The 12,166-nt window shown below is 38.6% G+C and overlaps 1 protein-coding gene across 1 annotated transcript; it reads left to right on the top strand.

Annotated features, from left to right (window-relative positions):
- Nucleotides 1–641: 641 nt before the first annotated feature.
- On the top strand, nt 642–5,115 carry gpr161a (G protein-coupled receptor 161a). Its single transcript, XM_079460985.1, has 6 exons — nt 642–1,129; nt 1,790–2,224; nt 2,337–3,055; nt 3,265–3,372; nt 3,601–3,720; nt 3,837–5,115. Exons 2-6 carry the CDS (start codon nt 1,866–1,868, stop codon nt 4,076–4,078), a joined length of 1,548 nt encoding a protein of 515 aa, XP_079317111.1. The 5' UTR covers nt 642–1,129; nt 1,790–1,865; the 3' UTR covers nt 4,079–5,115.
- The last annotated feature ends 7,051 nt before the right edge of the window (nt 5,116–12,166 follow it).

Below are 12,166 nucleotides of genomic sequence, written 5' to 3'. Positions count from 1 at the left end.
TGCAAATACAAAGAACGTTTAATTTGAAGAAAGTCATCATTTCAACAGTAAATGGGGTTTCAACACAAAACAATAAATGTCAAAGTATACAACGTTAGATCAAGAAAGCCAGTTTGCCCTGCTTCTCTGCTTTTTCAAAAATTTTGGAAATAAAAGATTATTCGCTTTTCGTTTTTTTCATACAGTTCTGCTCTTTTCGTTTTAATTTTTTGTTAGTTAAATATCTTAGAAATAAAACATTATTCGCTTTCCGTTTTTTTCATACAGTTCTGCTCTATTCGTTTTAATTATTTGTTAGTTAAATATCTTAGAAATAAAACATTATTCGCTTTCCGTTTTTTTCATACAGTTCTGCTCTATTCGTTTTAATTATTTGTTAGTTAAATATCTTAGAAATAAAACATTATTCGCTTTCCGTTTTTTTCACACACTGCTGTATTCGTTTTATTTTTTTGTTAGTTAAACGTATTTTTTGTTAGTTAAACGTATAAAACATACACCATGAAAACCGAAGTAAAACCTTTCAGTAAAAAACGTTTAGTTTCGAGTTCGTGGCGAGTTCCTTCCTAAAGCTACAGAAAGCTTGCAGGGGGGCGTGGCTCAAGAGCAGTTCGAAAGTAGCTAATTGGTCAACCGTGTGCACGTGACTGAGGTGACGTAACCTGCGGGAATCTTTAATCTTCTTTGGTGGTCCGAAAGCGCATTCCGCAACAACAAAAGAGTTTCATTCATACCGTGTTGCAAATATAATAGTTCAATATCCAGCATCAACGCGTGTGTTTGACACGCTTTAAAACACTAGATTGTCATTATAAAGACAAACGCGTGAACGCACACTATGATCACAAATAACCTGACATGCAGAGTTTATATTGTTCCACATGACCGCAGTGCTCTGATATGAGTTTTAAAGCGATACGTCATATGTAACACTTTGTAATTGTATTTGAACTCGATTTACTTGAGAGACGGACCACACACAGACTAACACACAGTCTGGAAGAGACGGGACAGGAGGGATCCGCCATTGCGGTGCTTTCTGTCTCTTCATCAGCAACAAACTGCGAATAAAGATTAAAATACCGACACAACTTGTTTCGAGCGACATTTAATGCGATCTAACAGCGAGGTGAGTCAAGTAGCGTTTTTGCAAAGCAACTTTGGGAAAACCGTTTTCGATAAAGCAGGATTATCTTGAACGTTACATCTATATGCGATGAAACCATTTGGGTTTTTTACAGTTTGGAGTTTATTAAGTAATGTTGTGTGGAACTAAACTTGAGAATTGCATACAATGGATGAGTTTTGAAAGTTTTCTTTGACTTAATCGTAAGATGGTGGCATACAACTTATTATACTTAAGAAAACTGCCCTTAGGAACCACGAATTTATTATAGTAAAACTTAAGAAACCACGTTTATGGCAGATTTATTACGAACAATTGTCAATACAATGAGACAATGGTAAATTCGGGGTTTTATTTCAAATAATTTCAATTACTGTAGTTATTAGTTATTTTTTTAATGAATATTATTAAGAAGGGAAGTTTTCTTATGCGTTTCAATTTTTTTTCTTTTTACATTTAGTCTATTGAAAATATATTTCGTTTTTTATTGTTTTGTTTGTGTTCCCGCTCATATGACTTTCCTCAAGAAGAAAACCACGAGAAACAGTTTTTTAGGATCAGCTCCGGTCCTTATTTATTTCTATTGTATAAAAAAGTCTATTCTTTTTGTGTTGAACAGAAATAGCTGCGCTAACCGCATATGTTTCTTTTGTTTCCTTAAAGAAGTCTTCGTGAGATGCCCAAGAAATGGATCTAAGGCCTGTGCAAACATATCGTTGCTCTCCGTTCGGATGATACCATGAACAGCAGCCGCAATGAAACATCGCTGGCGAATGTCACAGATGTGGGAGACGGCAGGATTTGGGTGGTGGAGTCTGTCGCCATCCTCATAATCGCTCTGTCCGTGTGTCTGGGTAATCTTATCGTCGTGGTGACCCTGTATCGAAAGCCCTACCTCCTGACTCCGAGCAATAAGTTTGTGTGCAGCCTGACGCTGTCTAACCTCCTTCTGTCCTTTCTGGTTCTGCCGTTTGTGGTGGTCAGCTCTTTTAATGGGGAATGGCTGTTTGGTGTGTTGTGGTGTAATTTCACAGCACTGCTCTATCTGCTCATCAGCTCTGCCAGCATGCTGACTTTAGGAGCCATTGCCATCGACAGGTGAGGAGTTTTATGGAATGGGTTGTTTGGTTGCCAACGTTCTTCTTCAAAATATCTCCTTTTGTGTTGTGCAGAAGAAAGAAAGTCACACAATTTTGTTGTGTTCTATCAGGTACTATGCTGTGTTATTCCCTATGGTGTACCCCATCAAGATCACTGGAAACCGTGCCACCGTGGCCATCGTGTATCTGTGGTTCCATTCTCTAATGGGCTGCCTTCCACCTCTATTCGGGTGGTCCGCATTCGAGTTCGACCCTTTCAAGAAGACGTGCTCTGTAGCTTGGCATCGTGAACTTGGCTACACTGTATTCTGGGTCGTGTCGTGCTGGCTGATTCCGCTCTGTGCCGTGCTGGTGTGCTACAGTCTCATCTTCCAGGTGGCTCGGCTCAAAGCCCGCAAGGTGCATTGTGGGACGGTGGTTGTATCCCAGTTGCCCTCGTCGTCCAATAGGAATGGCCGAAAGAACTCCACCGCCTCTCTTTCTTCCGTCGGAAGTCGTAGAGGCATGATTTATGCCGGCAGTCAGTGTAAAGCACTGGTCACCATTTTAGTGGTGGTTGGCACCTTCTTGTTAACATGGGGGCCGTATGTCGTAGTGATTTGCACAGAAGCAGTGTGGGGTAAAGGAAGCGTGTCTCCCGGACTGGAAACACTGGTGACCTGGCTGTCGTTCGTCAGTGCCGCGTGTCATCCTCTCATATACGGGCTGTGGAATAAAACCGTTAGGAAGGAGATGCTTGGCATGTGCTGTGGTGACCACCACTACAGAGAATCATTCGTCAGTCGTCACAGGAAGTCCCGCCTCTTTAACATCTCAAATCGAATCACAGGTATACTAAGATTATACATCTATGTATTTTCATGGGGATTTAACTGACGGAAAACTGAAACCTGTTGTGGACTTACAAAGTAACCCTCAAGGTCATACAGACTGGAATAAAACTCATGGCGTTGGTGTCATCGGCACCCTGCTGTAAATGTTAAAAAAAACAGAGACCACATGCATAATGTGCTGAATAGACATATTTCTGTTTTGCAGATCTCGGTATGTCTCCACACCTGACAGCCATGCTTGCAGGTGGAGGTCAGCTTTTGGGTGCCGGGAGCAGCACTGGAGACACCGGCTTTAGCTTTTCCCAGGACTCAGGTGTGTGTAAATACAATTATTGTTAAAGCGCTTTTAAATCAAATTGAACCCCTTTTTTACTTATTAAACTTATTTCTGTAGTGCAAATAGTGTAAATATACAAATTCACGATTTTGTATAGGTGAAAAGCAACGTAAAAAAACCGAAAGGAACATTTTGAAACAATAAATCGTTTGAACAGTTATGGTTTTGTTCATTTTGTTTTATTTTATAAATGTTACTCTGTAGGTACAGATATCATGTTGCTTGATAACTGTTCCGAGTTTCCAGAAACCTCCCACTGCAGTGCTTCATTCAACAAACCTAGAAGCTCCGTCATGTTTGAGGACCAGGTGGAACATTCAAAAGGTATAATGAAATTATGATCATCAGTGCATGCATTTCAGTAAGAACAAAAAAACACTGGGTCTGCATTTTAATTTGACAAAGCTCTTATTTATAGATTTTACTTTATTTTTGACCAGTTGAAGATCAGTCCCAGTGCCTGGTGAAGGCGGAGATACACCAGGCGATTGACAGCTTTGCGTCCAGCATGGCTAAAGCCATAGAAAGCGATGCCAAACTTCTTATGATTGACAATATTTCATCATGTCTGCCCACACAAAGAGACCCGGATGGCCAGAGGGTCCGCATGGAGAGTATCGATGAGGGAATTGTAAACGATGACAAAGATGAGGAAGATGAAATCGAGCAAATTTGTGCATGAAGTGTATCAATGCATTGCCGTCTGCAATATTCGTGCAAATAACACCTTTCATTTAACTGCAAGATCATACATCAGTGTTGGAAAACGATTACTTCCAAAGGCCAACATATAATGAGGTGTTGAATACACATGTGTAGATATTTTTTGGTGGATTTAACTATATATATATATATGTTGTGTCATGTTTCATGTGTGAATGGATATGGATGTGGATGTGTTAGTAACCTTTAGACCAGCCATAACTGTATTTATGAACCACTGTCCAGAATGACATCAGTTCACTTTTGTTCTGAGGCACTGCTTGAACTTTGACAACATTCATTTTTCTATTCTGGTTCTTATAAATAAGATCATACATTTCCACAGTGAATGTTTTTGCATTCTTAAAATAATTATATTTCAGACTGAAAGGTAGAAATTATTTCATGATGTACAATCATTTGGAATATAGCAGTCTTTTAATTACAATATTTCAAGATGTAAACATTGTGTAACATTTCATTATTTGTAGCGCTATTGAAAAAATTAAGAGTTATTCGTCTTTAATATCAAAACCACCTTTCTTACATTAAGCTTGTAAAGTAATGGTGTCTGCTGAATATCTGTGAGGATATCATCCAACTTTGGTGCAGCATGACAGAAGTTTGAGCAATGTTATCAAACTGTTGTAAAAAAGAAGATGATTCCTTCAATATATTTGGGATTAAAGATTATATAAGAATTAGCTGACTTTCCACAAACACGATAATGTATAAAAAGTTATTGAAATGTAACAATGTAACAATGACAAACACACAAAAAGGTTCATACAATTCCTATTTGCATCATTTAAAAAAATCTCGCAACGGGACACATTTCTAGTTTTGATACTTATTGATTGCAAATAAACCACTGAAATCATTTATAACTAACGAGTGATATAAGCCGTCACCTTCAAGTAGGCCCATCCAATGGTTAGTGCTTTGGGTTTGTATTGCGTAGGAGGTTGATTCGAGGCCTGCGGTCATTTTTTTCATCAAAAACAGGGAAACCTTATCTGACAGCAACATTCTTAGTTGTCATAATACGCTCCCCTGCTGTAGCTGGCAAAATTTTGCCTTGATGGGCTTCACCCCTAAGCAAACCCATCCAATTGGCTAACTGATGTAGTGCTTGGTGCTTTGGGTTTGTGATTCGGTTTTTCTCTTTGGACCTTATCTGAGAGCAACATTGGTTTGAGGTTTTGAATTTATTATTGAAAAATATTGAATATTCCAATACCAACAGTGGATCATGTACCAATACACAACACATGACATTAAATAAATGCATTAAAATCCTCCGGCGCTTTGTACAGCCCACTTGCAGATAAAGTCCCACCTACTTGCAGCTGACCCGCCCTCCGTTTATACATCACTCTTCTGAAGTGTCTGAGAGCAGCCAGCCGTTTTAGCATAAAGGGTACACAGAATTACCTCCAGAGGGAGACAAACATTCTTAAATCCCTCTAAAGCCACACTAAAGAACCATTTTAATGACCTTTTGGCATCATATGCAACCAAACTAAAGGTTAAGTTGGGTCATTGTTTCAAAATGATTTATCGTGTGGTACCCTGCCCATGCCTACGTATGTAGTGAATTAGTTGTTATCTAAATACTTTCTCTTGTCCAAGCGGATTCCCGGTGTCCAAAAGTTGTGAAGCATGTTTAAAAACTGTTCTGTATGTAACAGATGAGAGAAATATTATCCATATCAGTGAAAATCGTATGAGGTTTGATTTTAAGGTTGTAAGAGTGACCGGAGGTCTCAGAGTAAACAACAGACAGTGGATCTTTTTATTGTTGTCAGAAATGAGAAATGATCCGTCTGTTCTTCGCCATCCCCACTGACTCCTCATTCCTGATATACGGAGAAGGAGTTTTTACCCTCGAGAAGACAATAACATTGTGTAAGACATTCGTCTCCGCAACAGTTTTATTACAATCATCTGCTCTTAAAAAAGAAACAATGTTTCATCTAAGTGTATTTAACTCTCTGAAGGATTCATCTTATTATGAGATTTGAACATAACCTCAAACATTTCTCATAAAAATAGAGTTGCAGTCAATCACGATTTCTTTTCATGTATTAACCTAGAAAATGTTCATATTTGACCCAACCAAGGGAAAGTGTATATTTGTAGTAAAGGTTTGGGAATGAAGATATTTTGTTCCCGGAATATCCATCAGACCTCAAGACAAAGTCTTATATCTGGATCAGATTCATCTTAAAAATCAATGCAGGAGTAATAAATAAACCATCCCAAAGAATTGGCAGAACGTTTCGCTTTTCTTTCACACAATAAGAAACCTGTTAAAAGCACTGATATGTGTTTATCTTAATATATTTTCAGTCATGGTAGATGTGTTTCATTATTGTGAGTTATTCTGAAAAAATATTTGGATGGATGGACGGACAGATTAGTGTCTCCATTATCTCCCGTACTATACTTTTACAATTGCTGTTGGTTAAACAATGATAATTCAGGATGTCAACAATTCCTGGGGAAAACTATCCGCCAACATTCACAATCCCACCTCATGAAATATTTAAACATTTGTTTGGTGGCTTTACTTTTATATATAAAAAAAAGAGGCAAACTGGTCTACGCCAATGAGGGACACTTTGACCCCACGGTCGGAAGAGCAAGGCAGTAACCTTGATGAATTGAGATTATAATTGGGACAGTCAGTCAGTATGAATGACCTCAGGCACCCGTTTGACTGTTTCTGGATCAGCCAAACCAGTCAAATGAGTTGCATCACAAAGGTGATAAAGGTTAACACAAAGACAAAAGAGTTGAGGGCAAATATGTATTTTTGTATCATGAAAATCGTATATTATGAAGGCCTGTCTTATTAAATCTATCCTTATGTCATGTTTCCTAAAGAATGAAGTCAACAGGGGATATGCAAAAAGTTAGATTTAACGCAGAATCAACTAGCTTATTTTTGGCATAGCAATCATTGCAAAACAGAAACGCTTTTCAGCCAACTTATCACCAAATATTTGACGTCTGACTCCCGAGCTTCTCACATGATGCATTGGAAGGCAAAGATGGAACAAATGAGCTGGGTATTTTAGTCTTCTGCGGTCTGGAAGGGCGGTTTTCTCTGCATCCATCTTTCTGAGCAGGTGTAATATTAATTAGGGACACATGGCCGGTGTCGCTGGAAGCGAATGGAAGGATGCAAAATGATCAGGAAGGACAGCTGCCTGTCACCTGCACAAAAGCCAAGGTGAGCTGACTCATTAATGCCATTTATAGATTTGTCAGGGGAGTGTGTGACGTTGTCAGACATGTGATTCCAAGACACTGTCTCAAACTCTACCTTGTTTTTCTGCACCTTACCGGAGTTTTTATTTTCTGACCTTCATACTTGACGGCAAAAACAGGACATTTACCAGATTATTGGCAAAGTAGACCATTATGCAAGATGAAAACAACACTGGTCCAGACCTAAACTTTGTTCATTAAATGAATCATTTAAAGGAACAGAACATAAAACAAAAATCCTCATTTTCTCACACTCACATTGTTCCAAATCTGTATACATCTTGCATAGGCAAGGCAAGGCAAGGCAAGTTTATTTGTATAGCACATTTCATACACAATGGCAATTCAAAGTGCTTTACATAGAAGAAATTAAAAATATCCATTTGATAAAACAGTTAAGAAATAAGAAAAATAAAAGTAACCAGTTAAGAATAAAAAAATAAAATAACATAGTTTAGAAGAAATAAGAAAAATAAAAATTAACCAGTTAATAAAATAAAATAAAATATAGTTTAGATTAGATAATCAATAAAATAAAGTACAGCGCAAACAGTCGGACGGTCAGAGGCACAGTGGCACATTAATCAAATGCAAAGTTAAACAGATGTGTTTTGAGTCTGGATTTGAATGTGACTACTGTAGGAGCACATCTGATCTCTTCTGGAAGCTGGTTCCAGCTGCGGCTCGCATAATAGCTAAATGCAGACTCTCCTTGCTTAGAGAGAACCCTTGGTATTTCTAGCTGATGCGATCCTAATGACCTGAGTGTTCTTTTGGGTCTGTATTCAATGAGCATATCTGCAATGTATTGAGGTCCTAGGCCATTGAACGATTTATATACCAGTAGTAAAACTTTAAAATCTATCCTATATGTAACTGGTAGCCAGTGTAAAGACCTGAGGACTGGTGTGATATGATCATATTTTCTGGTTCTGCTCAGAATCCTTGCCGCAGCGTTCTGTATGAGCTGCATCTGTCTTATGGTCTTTTTGGGAAGGCCAGTAAGGAGCCCATTACAATAATCCACCCTGCTGGTGATGAAAGCATGCACTAGTTTCTCTAAGTCTTGACTAGAAACAAAGCATCTAATTCTTGCAATATTTTTCAGATGATAGTATGCTGATTTAGTTATTGCTTTGACATGACTACTGAAGCTAAGGTCTGACTCTAGAGACACACCGAGATTCCTGACTTGATTTTTTGTTGTTTGACCTTTAGAGTGAAGGTACGCGTTCACCTTGAGAACTTCATCTTTATTTCCAAACGCAATGACTTCAGTTTTGTCTTTGTTTAACTGAAGAAAGTTTTGGCACATCCAACTATTTATTTCATCAATGCATTTGAGCAAGGAGTCAATGGGGCTGTAATCGTTAGGCGATAGGGCTAAGTATATCTGTGTGTCGTCTGCATAGCTGTGGTAAGCAATTTGGTTATTTCTCATTATTTGGCTCATTGGGAGCATGTACAGGTTGAATAGGAGAGGCGCAAGAATTGAGCCTTGGGGGACTCCGCATGTCATGGATGTCCACTCAGACTTATGGTCACCTATACTCACATAATAACCTCTTGCTTCTAGGTATGACCTGAACCATTTTAGGACTATCCCAGAAAGCCCCACCCAGTTTTCCAGCCTGTCTATAAGTATGTTGTGATCGACCGTGTCAAATGCAGCACTGAGGTCGAGTAGGACCAGCACGGATAATTTGCCTGAATCAGTACTTAAGCGAATGTCGTTTACTATCTTAATGAGTGCTGTCTCTGTGCTGTGATGTGGGCGGAACCCAGATTGAAAATTGTCAAAGTATCCGTTTGAGCTTAAGAATTTGTTCAGCTGGTTGAAGACAACTTTTTCAATGATCTTACCTATGAAGGGAAGATTTGAGATCGGTCTATAGTTGTTTAATATGGTCTTATCCAGATTGCTCTTTTTCAGGAGGGGTTTGACAACAGCAGTTTTCAGGGAGTTTGGGAAACTTCCAGAGAGAAGTGAGGCATTTACCACATCTAGGAGATCTGCTTCTAAACAGTTTAACACACTTTTGAAAAAAGATGTGGGAAGTGCGTCAAGGGCGCAGGTTGATGTTTTAAGGTGTTGAACGGTTTCTTCCAAATTTTTGCCATCAATTTCTTCAAAATCAGACATTGTAACTACTTTCTCAGGTTGTGGTGTGATCTGCCTGACCCCAGCGCTACTCAAGGATGTGCTGATCACCTTTCTAATATTATTGATTTTATCAGAGAAGAAAGAAGCAAACTCACTGCACTTGCTGTCTGAGAGCATTTCACTGGGAATCTGGCTTGGGGGGTTTGTCAGTCTGTCTACAGTAGCGAAAAGAGTCCGGGTGTTGTTTAAGTTGCTATTTATAATATTTGAGAAGAAAGTCTGCCTAGCTTTGCCTAGTTCCATATTGAAAGCATGGATGGTGTCTTTGTAGATGTTATAATGGACTACAAGTTTTGTCTTCCGCCACAAGCGCTCTGCTTTTCTGCATTGTCTTTTCATATTTTGCACCGCTGTTGAGTTTCTCCAAGGTGCTTTTTGTCTACCACTCTTCCTGATTTTCACAGGGGCAATATCATCAATTACACTTTTAACCTTCGAGTTAAAAGAATCAAGGAGAGAATCAACAGAGTCAGAAGATATGCTTGGTGTTAAGGATATGGCCTTCATAAATAGTACACTAGTGTTCTCATTTAAGCATCTCTTCTTGACAGACACAGATCTAACTTCAATGGCAGGGGAGATCAATACATCAAAGAAAATACAGAAATGATCAGATAGTGCTACATCCTTAATAACAATAGATGAAATGTTTAGACCCTTACTGATAAGTAAATCTAGAGTGTGTCCACGATTGTGTGTGGGTCCATGTACATGCTGAGTCAGGTCAAATGTTTTTAAAACAGTTTTGATTTCTTTTGCCATATTGTTTTCTGCATTATCTACGTGAATGTTAAAATCTCCGGCAATAGAGAAACAGTCAAACTCTGAGGAAATTGTTGATAACAGTTCTGTAAAGTCCTCAGCAAAGGATGAAGAGTATTTAGGAGGCCTGTAAATAGTGATTAGTAAAATGCGAGGAGCACCTTTTAACACAATACCCAGATATTCAAAAGACGTGTAATTTCCAAATGATATTTGCTTACATTGATAGACATCTTTAAAAAGAGCAGCTACTCCCCCACCTCTCCTAACTGATCTGCAGACACTTATAAAAGTAAAGTTAGGAGGGGATGCTTCATTTAGGACTGTTGCACTGCAGCTGTATGCATACAGAGAAACATATTTGAAAGTATGCTTGTACCGCTGACTACCATAGTAGGAAAAATTGCTTTATAAATATCTAATGAACACAAACGAAGAATGTATAGCGAATACTTCTGGGACCCCTTTGTTTTTCATTTTTCCAAATAAAACTCTTTCACAGTTCTGAAACCCGCTGTGTGTTTTAAATAAGACGAAAACATGCAGCACAGACACTAACAGGTGACGTTCGGTTAAAGTCTGCTAATCCTAGACAGAAAAACCTCAGGCAGCTCGGGAAGTGTGCTAGTTGTGCTTTTAGCAAGAGCCGTATTATAAATGTGCCTAAGCATAAAATGAACATTCTTATGAACAGAACAGGTCACCGAAGCATCTCTCCAAAGTCCCAAAGCAGCAGGGCCTGTCACTCTCCACCGATAACAGACCTTTGAGAAACAGCTCTAGTGGGGCACATTATCCACAGGAGTTGAACCACATCTTGTAGTCCATATTCATGAGACTCTCTGCTTAAGTCTCCCCTCCATTGTTATTCCTAACCTACTTAATGTTCTGATTTGAATAGAATTATTTGTTCTGAAGGATCTGTGGCACACAACACACTATTGCTTATGCAAACGCATATATACCTAACTATGGTGGTAGAAGTGAGACATCACATGCAGCTTTTGAATCGAGTGGTTGGATTGCCTCATTCAGAATTTCATTTTCTTTTCATCCATCTTAATTTTATTTCAGTGCTCGCTGGTCTATTTTGGGAGCCCATTTCTTGAGGTTTTAGGAGATTATAGTTGTGAGTCTGGCAGTTAATGCGGAAGCTCAGCTGCCCGTCTGTGCATGACCACATACAGCTCACCAGAGACCACACATAACCATACTATAGGTGCACAAGCACGCACGCACGCACACACACAGACAAACCAAACCAAAAGGGTTTCAAGAAGGAGTTTATAATAAGGTCATAGCTGTGCTTTACTGTAAATAATCGACTGACCTCTCAGCATCCAAAACCACAAGCATCCATTTACTGTATGTTTATCCATTAGGTATGCTTCATCCAAAGCAATTCACAATGTATCCAAGGTATGCATTTCACCTGCGTGTGTGTTCCCTAGCCATTGCATACTGTATAGTATATACTTGTTTCTTATGTAGCAAAGTTGAAGAACATAAAATCTTTGTTTATACTGTAAACTTTTATAATTTTTTAAAAACTCTTTTAGAGTTTTAGTACCGCAACAACACCTACATTTCACAATACACATGCATCTTCGGTGCAAATAAACCAGTAACTCATTAAGTACACTTGAAAATGAATTGAAATACACCTGTTGTGTTGACCATGCGATTCTGTATTTTCATTAAAATTTTATTCGCATTTCACACCCTTTTCAGACTGACAAGCCAACATAAAATTGCGTTTATTGTACATATATACACACGTCCTTCATTCATACACATTATTATTCTACCAAAATTCCCCAACAATGAAACAATCAGCGGAAATTACTGGTTGGTATTGTAAAAATA

The sequence above is a fragment of the Barbatula barbatula genome, assembly GCF_947034865.1.
Source record: "Barbatula barbatula genome assembly, chromosome: 7".
In the NCBI taxonomy this organism is placed as follows: domain Eukaryota; kingdom Metazoa; phylum Chordata; class Actinopteri; order Cypriniformes; family Nemacheilidae; genus Barbatula; species Barbatula barbatula.
Note: the sequence above shows the minus strand (reverse complement) of the source record. Positions and strands in the feature narration are given on the sequence as shown.